The 21,755-nt window shown below is 35.7% G+C and overlaps 1 protein-coding gene across 1 annotated transcript in view; it reads right to left on the minus strand.

Moving 5' to 3' along the window:
- DPYD (dihydropyrimidine dehydrogenase) overlaps nucleotides 1–21,755 on the minus strand; it is an 809,439-nt gene that overhangs the window by 417,693 nt on the left and 369,991 nt on the right. Inside the window, exon 12 of the mRNA XM_060026070.1 lies at nucleotides 4,857–5,041. Coding sequence (XP_059882053.1) covers nucleotides 4,857–5,041 — 185 coding nt within the window. The remainder of the gene's footprint in view (nucleotides 1–4,856; nucleotides 5,042–21,755) is intronic.

Consider the following 21,755-nt stretch of genomic DNA (forward strand, 5'->3'; position numbering starts at 1 on the left):
AGCTATGCAATCTTATCCAGTAGGCTTCTTTAAGTTCCAGCGATTCAAATCACTCAGCATTCTTCCAGTTTTTATCTTCCCTCTTTATGTGTATCTTGATTTTTATGAAGTCTGCTGACTCCATATCCTGATACCCACCTCCAGGCAGAATCAATCATTAACTCTTCCATACTGCCTCGTGCCTTTACATTTTTTATTACTGCATTTGTTATTTTGTATTATATGTATGCTTCCATAACTATTTGTAAAGCACCATTTTAAAAAACTACTGCTTACTGAATGAATGAATGAATCCATGCATGAATGACTACACAGATAGACAGATGGATGCATATGGATGCAAAAATGAATGGCTAGATAAAATGTTCTCATCATGACCTGAAACAGCCTCTTTCAGTCGTCATCTGTTAAAATACTATACTTTGACTTTCTATTCAAATCTCCTCTTTTATAATTTTTCTCTGATACCATTTTAACAGTCCAAAGGGAATAATCTCTAATAATTCACAAACAATAAATATTTAGAGCTCAGACTCTTTACTAAGAACTTTCCATAAATTCCCTTATGTATTCTTCCCTGAAACCCAATAGGGTAGCAACTTTATTATTGCTCCTTTATTAATAAATCATTTCTTTACCCCTAAGAAGACCACATCTTAGAGCAATGAAGTGACTTTCCCAAGGTCATACAGTTTGAAAGTATTGTTGAAATCAGATCTGTTTAGTTCAGAGCTCAAATTTCTAACTACTCTATTATACTTCTCCTCATTTATTCACTTTGGTACCCTCCCAAAGTCAAGTGTTAGACCGAACAGCTGGTACTCAATAAGTAGTAATTGATTAAATTAACTAATAAAATTTAAGTGAAGCTCACTTCAGATAACTATGGGAATTACTGAAATCCCAACATGTGTGTCTTTAAATAATCACATTTACCTGAAAAAGTGTATTTCAAAGAAATTCTAAATATCCAACTGCAATGATTGCATGTATGAATTAATACTATAATGTATGTATAAAATCATTTTTTTAAGTCCACTGTCTAGTGTTGCATGTTTCCCCAAAGTATAACATAAGACAAGGTGTTATAAACCTTCATTCATGAATACACTTCAGGCATTATATAAATTTTTCTAAACTAATGCTACATTGGTAAGAAAACACTAGTTATTTACAGTGCTAATTAACTTATATAACAAATATATTAGTTTTCTTAACTCTTCTTTAAATTCCTTTAAAATCAATTATCCCTACATTTTTTCCTATTTAATGATGAATACGCTCTTTATTTTGAGGGTATATTAGTAAGCTAGCAGGCCACTGGCTTGTGTAGCATCAGACCAGTAAGAAGGCTTCAATCAGGGAAACATAGGATGCTAAAGAACACACTAGAAGGAAAGTGTTTCTGGAAGAGGAGAAGGAAGCAAAACCTGAAGGACAAGCGGGATACAGACAGGTGAAATGGGTGGAGTCAGGAAAGGCCCAGATGTAGGAGATATCTTGATGTGTTAGGGGAAATTCAAATTGGTATCACAAGCTAAGGAGTTTGGACTTCATCTTGAGCATAAAGAGGAGCCTCTGAAGGGTTTTAAGTGAGGAAATTAGGATCAAATTTGTATTCTAGAAAGATGACTCTGGCTGCAGCATAGGGGCTTTGGATTTGACAGGGGGAAATTGGGGGCAATTTTAGGAGGTGATAGAGGCCAGAACTAAGTTACTGACAGAGAGAAAAATCCTACTTTGTCTATATGTTCCTTTTTAGTCTCATAACTGCTTAGCACTTTGTATCCAACACCCTCGCATAATAGTGAAAGTGTTCATTTTACCTGACAGAGATTTTATCTGCCTTCTGTTTTCACTGCATTTCTAAAATGTCATTCAATACTTTCTTTGACAAATCTGAATTCTTCAGCCAAACCCAAAACTTTTACTGGTCACAAATTTTTAATTTTTTTTATATTTTAAACACTATCATTCCTAGCAATATATATTTAAAGCACATGCACTTTTTTTCATAATACCTAAGAGTCTGTGTCTTTCCTTTCATGAGTAAGTGGAAACTAACTAAAATGATTGCTCATTTTTATCAGCACACATTTATCAGATTCAGGGAAGTAGAAAGATAACAGGGAAGTAAAAAAAAAAATACCCTTAAGAATCTTCCTGAATGATAATTGTGAAGCACTACAAAACCACCATCATCATAAAATATAGTAAACATTCTCTATGTCTTTTAATTTAAAAGCTACAAATGGATTTAAATATTTAGAAAACAATAACACACGCCATTCTCCACTTGCCTATGTTCAAGTTTACTGTTTCAAATCTCTCTAGCGTCTCTGCCTTCCCACCATTTTCACTTCTGCAAACTGAATTCACATCTTCACTAGGTTTTATCTGGCGTAGCACAAAAGCCTTTTCCCTTCTCCTGGGTCTACCTTCATTTCTTCAAGGAGTTAACAGACTGGTCAGTGAGATGTCTGGTCAACCCAAAATCGTATTTCACACAAAAAATAAGCAAATTAAAATAAGTGTATGAAAGTCTTTACAGGCGTAGAATTGACCAGGCATATATGATAGAAAGAAGAAAAGAAAATTTAGATTGGGGCTTCCCTGATGGCGCAGTGGTTGAGAGTCCGCCTGCTGATGCAGGGGACACGGGTTCGTGCCCTGGTCTGGGAAGATCCCACGTGCCGCAGAGCGGCTGGGCCCATGAGCCATGGCCGCTGAGCCTGTGCGTCCAGAGCCTGTGCTCCGCAATGGGAGAGGCCACAACAGTTAGAGGCCTGCGTACCGCAAAAAAAAAAAAAAAAAAAAGAAAGAAAATTCAGATAAATAACTCATAAATAAGGGTGTGTACAGCAGTGCTGTTTTATGAGAAAAATAGGTGTGTGAACACACTAGCATAAATCTTTCAACTGTGTTTTCTTAAGAATTATCTCTATTCTGAGACTGTGCTGTTTCCTACTTTTCTCATAAACTTTCTTGTTAATAAATGTGAGTAAATATTATAATTTCATGTGTTTGAGTGTTTATTTTAATGCTGTTACTCAGCAAAACAAGAAGCAATCAGCCCTATATTGGTTTTCAAATTGATTTTGAAAATTTTATTAGCCTGAGTAATCCAGAGTTTGAGGACCACTGATGTAGAGGATTTGACTCTAGGAATCAGAAATGTTAAATACTGGAGATGAAACAAGTTTAGGAGATCATGTTTGGTTTAAAAGAAGTGAGTTTGAAGTGTAGGTAAATATATATCCAAATGGAGTGGTGAATTTGAAATGTAGTTTAGACAAGTGAAGATGTTCAGCAGACAGCTGGATCATGGAATGCTCTACTGGAGATACAGATTACGGAGTTACACACTTAGGAGCCTTGGGAGAACACTATGAAAATAAGAAATAAGAGTAGAATGAGAAAATTAAAAGAGTGATAAGTTTTGGGACAGAAAAAGTGAAAAAGGCAAAGCAGGAGTCCATCCTGGGTAGTTGTCTTGAACTGTTCCTGCTGTGAATTTCTGAGGCCATACGGACTCTCCAAAATACAGATGCTGCAGCAACTAGAGCCAAAACTACTACCGACATGTCTCCTTTGTATTCCCAGATTTCTGTCTGTTAAAATTTCATTCCTTTTCCCCTTTTCTTCCTAGCCTAGTCCCCTTTTGATTTATGAATGATTTGGACAGAATTCTTAATTTTAGACTTATCATCTCCCCCAAACACTGCTTCCTTTGTCTCTATGCACAACCAGTAGACTGTGGTTTACACCCATTCTTAGAGCATTACCTCTATGGGACACCACACCACCCTCTGGCCCAGATCGCAACATCTCAAGCCCCACTACTCAGAGATGCCAAGGTGAGGTGGGAGTAGGTTGGTTAACTGAACATAAAAAATATGATGTAATCTGTACCAAGTCCAGGCCCTACCTAGTAAGTAAGTAGTCACGGATGAATTACAGAAAGAGTAGAGAACAACCAGAATAGACTAAATGGTGGTGACAAAGAGGAAGAAATATATTCAAGGAAACGGAAACATTAAAGACAAAGTGAATTTTGCTAGCATGTGAGAAACCAAAGAAATCAAAAGAAGGGAGGCAGGAATTATATCGTGAATTTAGAGCCTTTCTTGAATAGGAAAGAAAAATAAGGATTTTATTTACAAGAGCAAACTTTTCCAGAAACATTTTATGTAAATGAGGTTACTGTGTCTACATTTAGTTAAATTATAGAGCAGGAAAAGAACAGAGCATTTTGTCAAAAAGTAAGACAACTGAAATCTAGTAGATATGGCTTTTTTCCCCAAGAGCACAAAATTACTGTACCAGAGTACGCTTAACTTTATATTTTATCATTTTTACATTCTGCATTTGTATCATAACAGCAAATAGTGAAAAAATAATTACAATTGAAATTTATAAAATTTTTGTTTTCTTTTCAATTAGGTGCATATAATTTAGGAAGTGAATAGGAACTCACTGATCCACATGGACAGACAACATAATTTTCTGGACTGTGCAAGATTATTAGGAATATAGATTCTATATCATACTGCATATCATCCAGATTTGATAAATGTATTATCTATGTCTTTAAGCATTGATAAATATTTTGAATACAGGATGAATAACTTCATAGTATTCCACTGGTAGAAATGCATAAATGAATTTTCAGTCACCTAAACAGGTCTGCTATCCAGTCCACATTTAAAAAAATTTATCCAAGTAAATATGTATGTGACCTATTGCATATATAGTTACTATATACCTTATAGAAATGCTCATATCAATGAGTAGCAAAAATAAAGAAGTACTTATCCATTGGAAAAAATTAACTGAAATTGATGGCAAACACCTACCTGTATGTATTTGTGAATGTACCAAGAGGCTTGCTTTCCGTCATTCACGGATTCCACCGTAGTGTTAGCCATACCAACAACATCACCACCTGCAAACACCCATGGTTCACTGGTTTGCATAGTTTCTGGATCTACTTCTGGGAGATCCCATCTGTTAAATTTTATAGGGCTCAAGGCTTCTTTTACTGGAAAAAAGTGAAAGACAACAGGCAATGACTAATCTGTGCATCACATAAAAATAATTTGAAAATTAAGAAAAATTATGATGTAATTATTGTTCTAGGGATTCAAGCAACTGTTTTTAATGAACCATAAAAATGGAAAGTTAATGAAATATCTTAGTTAACAATACATTCAAAGTGTACTGACTTAACCAATTCAAAATAAAACTCACATGTAGGTGTTAAAGACCACAGATTTGGGCAATGTTTCAGATCTGGTATTTATGTGTAAGATGTTTGGCAGACTACAGTCCTTTAAATATTCTAATGGTTATAAAACACATTTTCTAAAACTTTGTCCATGACCATTATTTTCACAAATTTGTTACTACTCTTATGAACCCAAATTTATTCCTGTGTAACATAGATGTAAGTTATATTGTGAATTTGAATCAACTGCCAATCTCTTCCTTTCACAGCAAGTTTTATGAACAAAACAAGACATATCTTCTACGTTTCCATCAAATTACTTACACTTAATGTTAAGCGATTTAATGGACCCAGAATACAGTTACATTTAGCCAGTAATTTCTGTTTTATTTTGTAAAAATCTACAAATGCAACCATTAACATTAGTTCCTTGTGGAAATTGCTCTGTAAAAGAGATTTAAATTATCTGCTAAATATGCTGTGTTCCAATGAATCTAAACATGTCAGGAAAAGGAAGAGGTTGAGTCCCTTTAAGAAAAATTACCTAAAGGAAACTCACTTGTCACACGATCTGGATATTTGGAAGAGATAAAAGAAAATAAGTTAGATTAAGGGGTTAATCTAGAGAAGAAATAAAGAAAGGTAGACAGTACCATACATGACGGAGCAAACTGAGCCAGTGTTTAAGATAAAATGTTCTTTCCAGGTATTCATATCATGAATTTTAAGCACAGCTTCTCAAGATAGACTAAGGGAGTTATTTTTTACTCCAATTGAAAAGAAAATATAACAGTATAAACAAAAGGAGAAAATATTGGAAGCTCTTAGAATACAAAAATTAGTTGTTGAATAGATGAATAATTTAAGTTTAAAATAAAATAGCCAAACCATGTTATTCTAAAATTATTTTTTTCTGAGCAATAGAAAAAAAAAAACATAAAATAAACCCTGGTGCATATTTGTAGCTTTCTACTTGAAGAATATTAGAATTCTAGAAAACTATTAAGGGACTACTGTTGATTGTGTTTTCCCCACAAGACTGTAGGTTCCATGAGAACAAGAATGTGTCCATGCTATACTGCTTACCACTGTGCCACCAACCCTACCACAGCACTTAAAACATAAGAGACACTCAATTCAATGGATGGATGGATGGATGGATGGATGGATGAGTAGATGGATCAATGCCATCATGCTCAGGTTTTTATTTAAAAATCTTCTATTGTTTGTATCTCTGATGCAATTTCACCCTTCATTGAGAGTAAAATTAAATATTCATGTAATTATTTTCAATACAGAATGGCATTCTGAGAAAATTTTTCTATTGTCTTTAAAGGTCACATGAAAAGAGACCTTTAGCATTTGTTCCCTGTTGCACAACAGATCATCACTACCATTTGTGGACAGTTACCTGAGTTGCAAAACATCGATAGTGAGCATGGCTCATCAATTCAACCTATTATAATAATGGTAACTGTAACACACCATCATTGAATGGTATAGAGACATACACACACACACACACACACACTCACATGCAAGGGATAAAAAATAATTCTCCTGTATAAGAAATGACCTTATTTGTCCAAGACTTTGATACAACTTTGTCCTACATAGAGATCTGAAATAAAGATGGTTTTTAAATGAGAAGAAATTCAAAATTATTTCACTAGGAGATCAAAGCTCTCTTATACATTTTCCTCATTTTTTTACAAGAATATCCTTGAAGATTAGCACAGATTTCACTCTAAGCTTGAGCAATGCAGGGATTATGCCTTAGTTATCTTTGATTTCCCACAGCAGCTATTAGAGTCAAAGACATATATACTGTGAAGTTATTGAAGCTTAAGCTTCAGGGTCCCTCACTTGCATGGGCCTCTTTCAAGGCCTAAATTTGAATTTGTAATTTTTTTCTTTTTTATAGAAAGTCCTCAAGTTATATAGGCTTCAGGTCTCGCAAAACTTGAATCTACTCTTCAGTACAGTGCACCTTAAATAGTAGGTGCTGAATAAATGCTTGCTGAATTAAGTTGACGTTCATGAATAACGTGCTTTATAACTTTTTTATGATTTACAAATGCATATGGTATGATTCACTTTAATATTAGAGCTCTATCACTAACTCAGTCAATAAATAGGAGACGTTACTAGAAGTTTAATAAGTAATTCTTGCATTTCTTAAAATATTTAGCACCAACACTATAAGCCAACCTAGGAATATTTATTTGTGAATTCAAAAGCACTATTCTACTCATGGGTCTTTCCATTGGATACACTTTGTATTACTTTATGTCTCTAAACATTCATACATACTCATGTTTAATTTTTAAAATATGCTCTCTTTCCTCAATATTTGACTCAATTATAGCTTGAAGTCAGACCTGAATATAAACTTTTAATTTTTCTATCATTTGTAACATCCAACTAACCTCACAAATAATCAAATAACTATGACACTGTATTCCAAAACAAAATTTTTCTCTCACAGTAAAAATTATCTCAGCCCCCTTTTGAAAATCACCTATTTAATTTTCCCCCTACTCTTTTTAGAGGGCTTCAAGGTTCACATGTTCATAGTTTCATTTAAGAAATAAATAAAAAAAATGAGAGATCAAGCAATTGGTTATGATGTTATTAAATAGTATAGCAAAGCTTACATCAATCAAAATAGAGATCATTTGTTTGCCTTTTAATATCTAATATTTTAACTTTTTCTTTGTCCAAATGATAAAGGATCATTGAAAAAATTGAAAAAAATAGAACACGGACAGCTTATAAGAATATAAGCGATGCTTTAGTGGGTCAGAAATGTTTTCAATCAGTGGCACTAAGCAGCTAACACAAGAATGACTATTCATTACAACTTGAACATCAAATGATTAGGATCGTTTCCCTGTAGGCACAGTGGACTCAATATTTAAACATGAGAGACAGAGAGAGGGGATTAATTAATTTTTTGAAACTTTGTTGATTCTGATTGTGGATCCTAATAACACTTTTCATGATTTCGATGACTCTTTTGAAATGTAGCTATTTCTATTACTTAATCATATTTTTAAAGCTCCAAAGTATTTAACTTAGAACTCAAATTAAGGATTCAGTGAAAAAAATCTATATGCTTTTATTCATAATTTGTCAGGAAGGAGTTCATTTATTTAGCTGCTTCTTATTAGAGGGACTTTCATCCTCCTCATCATTGTAACTATCCTTCTATGGACTCCTCACAGCTCTCTTACATCTCTGCTGATACGTTTAACTTGGAATACAATAAAAATAAGTCTCAGAAGGATATCTTCTGTTTTGCCTTTATCAAGCTTGGAAGGAATGAAAGCATAAGTGGATGAAAAATGTATATTTACATTTGCAAACCAAATAACTGCTTGCCATATCCTATGAAGTGTTAAATGAATATTAATAGAAGGATTGTATTATTTTCTTTCTTGTTTATAAAATAATGGGGGTGGGGGAAGAGGGATTTTCTGTTATGATCATACACAGTTTCCCCACAGATTTCCATGAGATTGCATCTTGCTGGAGACTGCAGCATATGTCCTGGTAGTTCCATAGATGAACAGAAAAAGAACTTGAAAAAGAATCCCAAAACGTGCTTATTCACAGTCTATATTATTCTGCAAATGGGATAGAAATGTGTTAAATGTTATGGTGCCTGGAATTTTATGCAGTCTTTAAAAGGAATGAAAACATCCTTAATTCATACCAAACATTCAAGATTTATGTTAATTTTCTGCTTTAATCACTACTATGTTCGAATGAGCTTATTTAAAAAACAAAGACACACTGAGGTAGCTTTAAAACAAGAAATGGTTTTGAAATAGGAACTTTTAGTCAACTTAATGTTATGCATGAGATGATTTTTTTATATAGACTTAATTGTATTGTGACACACAAGTTCTTCAATAAGCCAGAGCTTAAAATTGCAGAAACCGTCCCTCAGGGACACATCACTGGCAGATGCAGATTGCCAAGGTCAATTAAACTGATGTAGCTGTGCTGTCATATATGTAGAAGAGAAACCCACAAGCATATGACAAGTATATTTCTCAGTATTTATAAAAAGATGTCAAGAATGTTATATTTTAGTACATAAATATAAATTAATTCTCCATAAACAATAAAACAATACAACAGAAATCATAATGAAGAACGATTATTAGTATTCTTTGGAGAGTTTGAGATGCTATAAAACAATGGGGGGAATAAAAAATTTCAACATTTGTAATAAAATAGTATCTTGAAAACAGATGAATTCATCAATGTGTTTGTTGTTTAATTTTACATAACGTATTAGCCAAGAGGACCAAAGCACAATGAAACAAAAAGGCGAGCTGAGGCAATAATCTCAGTAAATCAGAGCTGAAAGCAAAATCTCAGCAAGAGCAAATAAATTCTAATTACAGGGCCAGGATATCAGAGCTGTGTTTAAATAAAATAACCTGGGGTATGGAGGGGACAGAACCACAGAATGCCTTCAACTAAGTATATCAAGTCCGGTTGGCACGAGCTTTGTTCTCACACCTCCCTTCTGCCTCTGAGTATTCGAATCAATATGCTGTCCATTCCCAAACACAATGGAGCGGACAATGCCAATTCATCATTTTCTTTCTGTAAACCCCTCAAAAGTCAACCTTGATATTGTACCTTCCTGATTCTACAGAACCTCAAGTATCTCTGATTCTTTTTAGACTATTGCCTTTCTCATATTCTCCTCTCTCATCTCCTATGTTGAAAAACTGGTCTTAACCTGGTTCTCTCTTCTCACTGCCATTCTTACATCTTCTTTTATCTAATTTCTGGAGTAATTTACACTACCTACATTTTTTACCACCCAATTATTCCTTCCAGTGTATCCCTCTTATGAAAATATGGTCTCTACGGTCACCAGATTCCGTGATTTCCTTTTTGCCTTTCTATAGCATCCAATAGACGAATCAGGGTAATTTTGATCTCCTTCTCTGATTTGCGGAATGCTACTCTATCTGGACTCTCCTTCTTTTTAAACTGTCCTTAGGCTCTATCTGGCTCGTTTTCATCTTGTCATCATCCTCTTCCCAGCTCTCAAATATTGTCTACTACACTTTTCTGTGTCAGAAATTATAGTTGTCTTGTGCTTTTAACTTCATCTCTCTGGAAATGACCTCAAACACGACCTTCTGCTTTTTTTTCTGACACTTCTAGCTGCCTGTTAGAGATTCTAATGTGGATACTCTACTGTCCCTTCTAAATTGTCACATCTAAAACCCAGTTCACAAGCTTCCTCTGGGATTTTCACATTTCACAATTATTAGTAAGCTTACTTTTTCACGTCTCCTACTCATCGTGACCACCAAAGCTTCACTGAAATTCTTATCACTAAGATGATCCAGATTGCCACATCCAGTGACCCTTCCCGTCATCACCTCACTTCAGGAAGTAGGGTGGGGTGGGGTGAGACACTCAGAGAACAAGATTTAAGAAGGTCCTTAGGCTCAAGATCGTGCAAGGGCAGGTCAGTGCCTCAACTGTCTCACCCTACACATGGCACTGTCTTCCTTGATTTCTCAGTAGCATTCAACAGATGACCACATCCTCCTCATAAAAGTCCCTTATCTTGGCTTCAATGACACCACACTTTCCGCTTTTCCATTTGCCTCCATGATCACTCTTTAACCTTCACTGCCGCTTTTTCCTATTCTTCCTTCTCAAAAAAACGTAGAAATAGATCTTAGTCTTGGCATAATATTTGAATCTTTTCTCTCCACTTATCTCAACATGCAGTCAGTTACCATGTTCTAACAATTCAACGAAAGGAAATTCTCTCCTAGTTACTCCTTACATCTCATTTATATCATCCTCACCTAATGAAGAACGTTAAGGAAAACAATCAGCATTCATTGATCCCTTGTGTGAGGCAGACATGATGATGAATATTTCCATACAGTAGTCTCATTTAGACCACAGCACAACTCTTTAAGGTAGGTATTAGCATCCTAAATACAGCCAAGAGGTGGTAAAGCCAGTATATGAATCCAGTTATTTCTCACTCCAAAGCTCTCCTTGCAACTGACCCTTGGTGTGAGGGAAAGAAAAAGCCAGGAATAGGCCAAAAACAGTCTCTTAAAGTTTCACTATTGGGAACCGTGGGAATAATTAAAATGAAGCAGATTGGGGTTGAAGGGGCAGCAATTATCTTTCTTGTAGGTCTTATTTCCACAATTAGAGAATCAGCTCATTGTAGAGAAGAAACCCAAGTATTTTCCAAAAGCTTCCCAAAGCTTCTAAAGAAAGTCTCTACAGTGACAAACACACTGATTAGAGAAGAACAGGCATTGGCTAATTTCTTTTGACTGATTTAACTATTTGATTTTCCTACTGCTATGGTTAAATAACGCTCAGTTTGGATATGCTTGTAGAATTCAGGCAGTGTAAAAGTACAGATTTAATTTTCTTTCCCTCCATGCCCAAGATAAGCTTAGACTCCCCAAGTTAAATACAAAAGATGGATGTCAATAATAGCCTGTAGCAACTCCTTTTGTTTTACCTGTATTCTATAGGGAGTCTCATTTCCTAAACTGACCGACTAATCAATTCAAAATTAAAATTGTCTAAGCACTTCACCTTGATTTGCTTATTTCTCTGCAATAATTCCATCTATTTAAAACACTAAACTCCTTGAAGATTTGATTTCATTTTCTCTGTAAGAGATCTCCTCAAGGAGGTCAGTGTCCTTGAGGAAAATATATGGGGATTGTTTTCAGATTCTCAGTTGGATTCCCAAATGCTGCACTTTGATTTGCTTATTTATATTCAATGATACCATCTACTTAAGACTACAAACTCCTTGAAGGAATAGATCATCCTTTAATCTGATTTGGACCATAATCATCATAATTCTATGCACATTTGGGTGCCTAATACCTCTTGATAATTAGGAGACAGTGAAAAAAGTGGAAAGGCTACTGAAATATTTTATGTATACTTCTCAGTGAAAGAACTTTTTAAAATGCTGGATGATACCATCAAGTGATATAAATAACTACAGAAAGGGGTTAAAAAATGTTTAATATAAAATCCTCATTTGCTGCATTTAAAGCATAAATAAAAACAAAGAGAAAGCCAGAAGTAAATTACACTACTTGTGAAAACAATATTATTAAAATATAAGTGAATACTGAAAAATATTTTAATTAACAAAATAAATCAAATGGAAAAGATTCCCTAAATAGAGCTTTAAAAGTAAGTCTATGTGTGTTTGACTGCCATGACTAATTATGTATCCATGTAATGTGTGTTCAATTTGGGCTTATTTAAATAGCAGAAATGCTCATTAGCTGCAGTATATCTGTGAAGCTTCAGTAAACAGTTTAATGGTTTTTATGTTTAACCAATTTCATAAGTTCCTGTAATTTTAGCTTTAGCAGCTCATTAATGTTACTTTTTGATATCCATCTTATGACTTTTTTTTTCCTTGTCAATCGGCTGTAGCCATACTTCAATGCAAACTTAAAACATACAGTAGAATTTATTTTAAACAATTTTAGCACATAAGTAGATGCACGATTCAAAAATATAGCTTCTTTATATAGAGTACTGCTTGTATTACCATGCAGTCAAGAACTATCTTTGGTATTGACAAAGGCTATATTCAATAGAATTCATGATGATAATAATGACAAACATTTATCGAGTGCTCCAGGAACATGTGGTTGGTTTTGGATGAGGCAATGTATATGTTATCTCTCTGGATCTTCACAGAATAGGTATTATTTTAATTTTATAGCTGAGGAAACTGAGACTAAGTTACACAGATCACATTCTCAGGATTTGAACCTAACTACAAATCCACCACAGCTGTACCAGCTGGGAATACCTTCAGAGGCATTTGGAGATAAAACACCTAGACCTTAGTAGAGGGCCCTACACCTTGGGATTAGATATAGTCATATGATGGACGAAATTCTAGAGAAAGAACACAAACCTGGGTAAAACTAGAATGAACCATTTATTTTTTAAAGTGGCAGCAATCACAACCTGAACTAAAGCCAGAAGAGGAATCATCAGAGTTTCATGAGATTCAAGATGTTTCTGAGCCATACAGCCAAGAAGTGATCATTTCAAGAAATGTCAGATACAAGAGAAATGTAAGGTAGGTAACCAGATTTGGGGATCTGGAGTTCAATGAGCAGTAAAAAGATGATATGTGCAGGTAAATGATGAAGGCAAAAGGCAGAATAAAAGGGGTTAAGGAGAAAGGACCTGGCACAGACAGCAAGGCGGTGCATACAGGATGTTCTTCTGGGACTTTAGTAATGATTGCACAGGAAAAAAATACGGCACTAGCTTGCATTGGTTCATTCAATTAGCAAATATTGTCTGCTGTGTACTAAATCCAGCTGTAGGCACTGTAGTAAACCACAGATAAGGGAACTGTCCTTGTGGGATGTACATTTCAGTTGGCAGAAGATAAAAAATAAAAGGTGAACAAGTAAGTGAACTATATGGTAGTGAAAATGGCTATGAAGAGAGATATATCAAGGAGAGTGTTATGAGGTGAGGGGGCTGAGAAATGGAAGATCATGGTGGGGATGGAGGGGCACAGAGGGCTCTTTGATGAGATGACATCTGAGCTAAAACAAAGGATAAGAATGAGCCAGCATGTGAAGACCTTGAGGCAGATCATTCCAGGCAGAGGGAACTGTTACAGAGGAGTTAGAATGAGCTGAAGTTGATGCACTTGAAGAGTAGAAGGGAGGCTTTAAGTGCGTGGAAGAAAGCAAGCAAGAGAAGAGGGGAGGGGGCCTAGAGATAGGCAGAGGCCTGATCAAGGAGGGCTTCATAAGCTGTGGGAAGAATTTTATTCTAAATAAAGTAGGAAGCCACTGGAGGGTTTGGAACAGGGGAATGAAATGATGTAATTCTTCTTTATGAAGCTGATTCTGGTAGGATTATAAGGAAGCAAGAGTAAATGCAGGGTGACCAGTGAGGAAGCTACTATTTTCAATGCAAGTGAAAGTATCAAGCATCTGACCATTCTCTCAACAGAAGGAAGACTTGCTGGTCTTCATGTGATAGTTTATATAAACATTGCTTTCATAGGCTTTTGTCTTTACTGTGAATTTTCTGTAGCAGTATTTAGAATAAAGCAATCATTTCATTCTATTCATCCCAACATTTATCCGTCTCTTCATTCATCCATTTAGCCATTCATTCAGTGAACCCTTGAGACTGTGCTGGGTACTTTGGGTTAAAATGTGAATAAATTACCCTGCAGTCCTACTATCAACATAATTTAGAGTATATAAGGTGTATAGGTTGAAATAGGAGAAGAGAAGGAGTCAAAAAGGAGACACAAAATTAATTATATGTTTCCCTCTATGTATGAGGGGAACATATTTTATTGACATGGCCCTTTAGGTTTCAGGTACCCACCAACTTTAGAAGAAAATTCAGATACTTTAGCCTAACACTAAAACATTTTGTGAATTAGCAATGATACATTTCTCCACCTTTACTATTTCTTGTTGTGTGCACTATGATCTAGCCAAAGGAATTACCCCTTGTATGTATCTAGCCTGTTCACTGTGATGAAATGTGCTTTCCCGTCTCTAGTCTCGTAATTCCTGTCCAGTCTTCATCTCTATTACCAATCCCACTGCCTCCATACACACTTCTTTGATGCTTACAACTGGAAGTCATCTCTCCACCCTGTGTGTTATGCTAGCAGTTTATCTATTTCTCCTTGAGTCTACCTAATGGCATTTTGCATTTTTCCCTCTCTATTAGACTGCAAGCTCCTGTAGACAGGGACAATGTATTTTGTGTGTGAACCCAGGAGAACCTAATCCAGAATCTTGTAAACTCAATAAATATAGAATGAAAGAATGGGAAATAAGGTCCCACAAGTATGTAGGAGGGCAGATTAGAAGGGTGTTAAAATTAAATTGAAGCATTTTGTTTCAATCCCACCGTCAGGGGAGAATAATTTTAGATTCTAAACTATGAGAGTAATACAATGATACTGGTGATGTGGCAGCTCATTTGGCTGCAGTGTGCAAATACAGGGAAAACACTGGGCCATGTTAAACAAAGTGAATTGTCAATACGCTTTTCAGAGGTCTTGGAAAATCATTGGATGTTCACTGAACATAATATGCTTGACACTCTTTCATGCACTTGTACGGAAAAAATCGTTGTGTAAATGAAAGTCCTTTGAAAACATTTGAAAAGCTTCATAATTACAAAATATTATAAGAATGGCTAGCATGGAAAAAAGGTTGGCACTGGATAGCATTAGAACATATAAAGCTTAGGTGAGACCTCTGAATGTATGTTCAAGTAAGTGCTGGCTTTCTCCTCCAGCAATGCCAGCACGTTCGGGACACCTAATAAATTACATGTGAATATTACATTTGAATTGGGTAGCTTCCATACTGGGGGGCTATCTATTAAATATGATCCAATGTAATTTTTCTAACTGATGAAATTACAACTTACATGTATGTAGGTCAATATCTAATTTAACCAAAGACTATTTTAAATAGGTATACTGTTATTTTTATTTTGTGATTTGAGCCAAGAATACAAATGCAAAGTAATTAACAAAACTATTCTGTAATACCAAATACATATTACTAAGAACATGATGAATCTACATCATTACTAAATTTATAATTTCACTAAATTTTACATCTTGATCTTACATCTCACAGCAGCAGCTTACTGTAGTTTAACACTTCACAAGAATCTTTGGTTTCAGAATAAACCATAAGCTAACTAGTATTTAAAAGACAAATATAAGGGCTTCCCTGGTGGCGCAGTGGTTGAGAGTCCGCCTGCCGATGCAGGGGACACGGGTTCGTGCCCCGGTCCGGGAAGATCCCACATGCCACGGAGCGGCTGGGCCCGTGAGCCATGGCCGCTGAGCCTGCGCGTCAGGAGCCTGTGCTCTGCGACGGGAGAGGCCACAACAGTGAGAAGCCCGCGTACCGCAAAAAAAAAAAAAAAAAAAAAAAGACAAATATAATAGGCTATGGTAAACAAAGCTCTGGACATGTATTACACTCACTCTATGTTGAATAACATTTTCCTACGTTTTAAGATTTCTGTTCTCTGAAACAATTATGTTATTTTGTCCATTTTCTACCTTCTTTCCCCAGCAAAACTTGTTACATGCCACTGCTCTACTTCTTGTATGTAATCTTTGATTTGATGGAAAAGTACTGATTTATCCACTGTCTCCCTGTGAGAATGCATATGATATCAACCACTAGTGAAACCTGGAAAACAAAGATAAGGGAAGGCTCTGAACAGAGCTATTCACTGGGGAAACAAACGTATTCCTATGCAGTTATTAGAGGGAAGTAAAATAATTACAGAAATATCATGTTGTGCTTCAAACGGATGTCTAAGGCAGTTGTAAGTGATGTGATGTTGAGTCCAAGTCACTTTCAACACTGTTATCAGTTTCACCTCCCTCCTCATCACCTTCACCCCTTTAAAATAATTCCAAAGAAAAACTGTGCAAAGATTCCATTATTTTGGATGGTTACTCTGCAGAAATGCCAGTACTTGCTTTAAATCCTACCACTTTATCCTCACTCTGCACAGTGTATTCTGTAATAGAAAGACAATAAATCTTTCAGCCAGAAAAAAATTTGATAATTAGGACAATTTTTAAGAAAATATGTACAGTTTTACTATTGGTTTCCTGAGAATGCTTCTTGCCTAAAATACAGTTAAAAGCCAGACAATGTACAGGGAGGACTAAAAAAGGATTCATTCTCATCACTGGGCCAACGATACAAAGGATATATCACCTTTTATTACTCAGGCATTATGAAATGAAACGGTAGCATCAGGAACCAACTGCATTAGTGAAAGGGGGAAGGTACAGAACCATGGATTAAAACTGTCTTGATGCCATGTCCTCCAAAGATATTTACCACCTAAAAAGCAGCAATAACAAAAGCTGATTGTTTTCCTCTTCATAATATGGTAGGTGAGATCCTTCTGGATTTCCAAATACCACGTGTCCTCTTTCATCATACTTTTAAGAAGTTGTTATCTAAAGTACAAGTTATACCAGCTTTTATTCATTAATTCAATCAATGAATAACCACTGTTCTGGGCACTAGGTTATGACAGTGAAAAGACAGACAAATGATAGATAATGATTCTTAATGTCTCTTTTCAATCAGAATGTTCTTAGTTCTAGTCCTATTTCCAGTTGTTGAATGGATTAGCAAATCCAAATGACACACATCACCATTTCCCTCAGATCTGTTCTGTCTGCTGCATTTGTGAGTTCTGTAGGCATTATGGACATCTGATCAGATTCCCATGCCAGATACTCCATATTCCACCCCTTTATCAGATGACCAAACCCTGACTGCCTACGTAAAAAATATGTCTGGATTCTGAATGTTCTTCTGCAGTTCTATGTCCTTTAATTTAATCTGGGCCTTAATTAGTAGCCACGCAAACTGACAACAAGTCTTTTAACTGGTTTGATCGATACTATTCTGTCTTAATCCCAGGCCACCTTGGAGCAACATGCTTATTCCACACTCCTGATGCTTCCTTCCATGTGGGGAAACAATTATTGGTATAACACTCGCGGTGTCTCTCTGTATCTTACCTCTCTTAGAAAAGCTGAATTCAGTAATTATAATTAGTGGATCTGGAAGAAGAAATTAGGCATGCATGACACACCCTTGTCAAGCTTATAGCTTGGTAGCTCCCCAGTTGAGCACAGGTTGTCTCCCTCCCTGAACACTGAAAATCTTACTGCTGCAGCTTCCCAACAGGGGACCTGCAATTGTTGGATCTTACCTGTGACTGGTGAGTAACTTTGCTTATTTCAGGCATCCAGTACTAGGAAACACACTTGTCTTCTGATATGAACCACCTCAAAGGTGACTTCATGGTTTCTAACTCCCAACTATCTGAAGAATATTACAAATGCTGCAAACCCAAGCAGAGAGATGGAAGATCCATCACCTACCAGAGTTACCTCATTAACATAAAGGTCTCTCCCATATTTAAACCCCCTCATTTTCACCTGGGTGTCTATAGGATAAAATTCAAAACTCCTGGCTTAGCATATAAGTCTCTTAACTCCACAAAAATTTGTAGCCAAATTTCCTGCCATCTTGCCCCTACCCACTTCCCACCTTATCTTACCATACGGCATCTGCCCCAGCTAAACAGACTTTCTCACTATTGTCTGGTCACCTGAGGCCATTCATCAGCTTGTACTTTGTGTATGAATATTCCCTCTAACAAAGAAACTCCTACTCAAGCCCTAAAACCCAGTCCAAATATCATCTCAAATTAGCACATTATGCTACAATTTATGTATTTACATGCCTGTTTCTCTCATTAGCCTATGAGTCCCTGGGAGGCAAAGACTCTCTTTTACTCGTGCTTGTATTCTTAGTGCCTGGACAGGGCCTATAACATATTTGGATATTATAAAATGTTCATTGCATGAAAAATAATGAGAGAATGAATAGTAAAAATCATAAAATTAAAAGTTCAATTTTAGAAATAAAAATGCAAAATTCAGACCTTCATTTATAAAGATGAGAACATGCATGAAATAAGTAGGCTGATGACAACTTTCTAAAGACATGCTGTTTTTTTTAATATAGCTTTTAAAAATGACTGTAAAATGACTACTTAATCTAACAGTATGGTGTTGAGCAAGTTGCATAATCTCCCCGTGGCTCCCTCCCTTCCACCCCCATTCCACCTGGAAACTCCTACACATCACTCAGCCTTCAATTTACAACCCACTTCCTCTAGGAAGTTTCTCTGAACCTTCAGACTATGTTTTGCGCTTCCCTAGGACTCTAAACTTCTCCCGGCACAATTTATTAAACTGCATTCCTAGAGGCAAAGTTTGCATACACCTTTTCCACACTTTATCCCCAGAATACAGCCCAGGGCCTGGAATAGCAGGCCATCAGAAGTCATTAGCTAAACAAATAAATCTGTGAAATTAGGAGTCTAGAATACATTATCTCTTAAATCCCTTCCAGCACGTTTGGAAATGTATGTAAGGAAAACTTCTACGCAAGTTACTGTATTGTAACATATCCATAAGTTACATTGGACTGACAACTTTATTTTTCAGTTCTTTCTCATCCATTCTTAGTTGTATTAATCATTAGTGAGGTCCTGCCTCTAACATTTGTGCCATTAATTAAAAAGTTCTCTGATCTATCAATAAGGTGCAGTATTCCTTAACCTGTTCTTTGAAACTATATTGTAAACATTTCTGTTTATAAAAATGCATGCAACAGGGATAATCTAACCAATTATGACACATTTTCAACTTGGTACTCCACTCCTTCCCCTTCCTCTTTATTTTTGGTAAGGCAGAAGAGGAATGATGAAAGCTGAAGGCCACAAAGAGTGGACAATTGTTCAAAGAAAAGTTTGCTGAATCTCTAAGTGCCATGAATGGCTTCTGAAGGACATACTTTATTGTTTGAAAAATGAAACATATTGGTTAAAATAAAAAGGGGTTATTAAAATGCCTCAGTGTTCCCACTTCCATTAGAGAAGTAGCATATAAGTAACATTTTAATAAGGAAAGAAACAAATCAAACATACTGATGCCATGTCTTTTCAAGCACAGGTAACTATTATTATTGGGCACTTGACTCATCTAGTGCTCAGTTTAAAACATCTTTTCTAGGTTTTTCCCAACACCTAAAATAATTGAGGAAAAAATGGGCCCATTTGAAAAATTCCTAAATATCTGCACTGTCACAGTCTCATGCACACCATTTCTTGCCTACATAGCAATTTCTAGCTCTGGCTTAGGCCAGAACAAGGCAAACTAACCCATGGCCTGCATCTTTTCTCAGGGTAGGAAGCAAGTGAATCAAACTACACTTGAAGCTAGTACTGGCAGAACATTTTATTTACCCCATGAGGTTTTGAAATAATTTTCTGAGGGAACTGGTAAGCAATTTTAAAGCCTCTCCACCATCGTCCCCCTCCCCCCCAAAAAACATCTCACTCCCTTATGGAACTAATTGCAACTAATGCTATGAAGGAAGTTGCTTTCTGAGGGTTTCCTTAAATCTTCAGAAAGAACTGGGCTTCATGTTTCCTTGTCTCTAGAAAGATAAGCAGGAAGAAAATGTAGGCACTGGGTGAAGTGTATAAACTCCTTTCCTAGAAGAAAAGCCATGCATCCCCTGCTATGCCCAGAGAATTCAGTCACCTTGTGATTTGCTCTCCTGAGCAGTACTGTGCAGCACTATCCTGAGTCAGTTTTACACATCATTCATCCTATCTTTCCTTCCAAAAAACAAAGGTTTTTAATCTTAGTTATCTCATACCATAATTTTCAAATGCTTAAGAGCTCAAGCTTAGTATCCTCTAAAGTGCTTCTCTTTCCATTTTAAGATAAAAGTGAGCAAACAAACCAAGAATTTGGCCCAGTTTTACCATGTTTAAGAGGAAAAAACAAAGATATTAAAAATATCCTCTGCTCTTTATATACATGATTTATGAAAACACAAAATGGAGTTTTCTAACTACTAACAATTAGTTGAAAGAAAATTCCTCTCAATGGTATGAAAATCATCAGAATTGATAATAACAGATTTTTAAAACATATGATACAGTTACAAGCTGTGTAATCTTTTTTCTGTAAATAAAAATAACCAAATGTAGGAAACATCTTCTCATTTAAAAAATCATAAATTGTAAGAGCATCTGCTTCACTTATTTTACAAAGACATGTGGACGAAGCCTGCAGGTCCCCAAATGAAGTCCTAATTTTCAAATGCTTTTATTCCTAGACAACATTCATAATGTCATAAGGGTATAATATAACTCAATTTAATTATTAAAATATGATTTTGTTACACAAGCATAATATCCAAAATGTTAAGAGATGCTCACTATGTGCTAGACATATATCTAAGTGCTTTACATATATTATTAATTTATTTATTCTTAAAATAACCCTAGAAGGTAGATGCTATAATCTTCCCTCTTAAAAGATCGAGACCACAAGACCACAAAGTATGAAGAGACTAAGGGAGCCAGATTTCCAGAGGGGCAGCCTGGCTCCAGAGCCCCTGCTCTAAGCTGCTCTACCAGAGGAACTCTAATTAGTGTCCTATTTATTGGATTATAAAGAGTGCAACAATTTATGCTAAAACAGGGGAAAACATCAATAGCAATAGAAAAACAGAACTACTTGTCTAACATTTGTGCTTTCTAAGAAAAGTAAACCAAACTGACCCCACAGCAGGAAAAAATAACAACTAGATGTAATAAAATTAATATCTTAACATGAATCAAGTCAAGTCAAATGCACAAATATATATTGTGCATCTATTATGGGTACAATAATATGTTGGCCACTATTGGGACTACAACTTACTATAAAGGTACAGTCTATGCCTTTTTGGGGTTTACAATCTAATTGGAAGATAAATTATAATAGGTTCTGGAAGATGAAAACACATAGCTCTTTTCACAGTGGACACTTCAAAAGAACGAG

This window comes from Delphinus delphis, chromosome 1 (assembly GCF_949987515.2).
Source record: "Delphinus delphis chromosome 1, mDelDel1.2, whole genome shotgun sequence".
Taxonomy (NCBI): domain Eukaryota; kingdom Metazoa; phylum Chordata; class Mammalia; order Artiodactyla; family Delphinidae; genus Delphinus; species Delphinus delphis.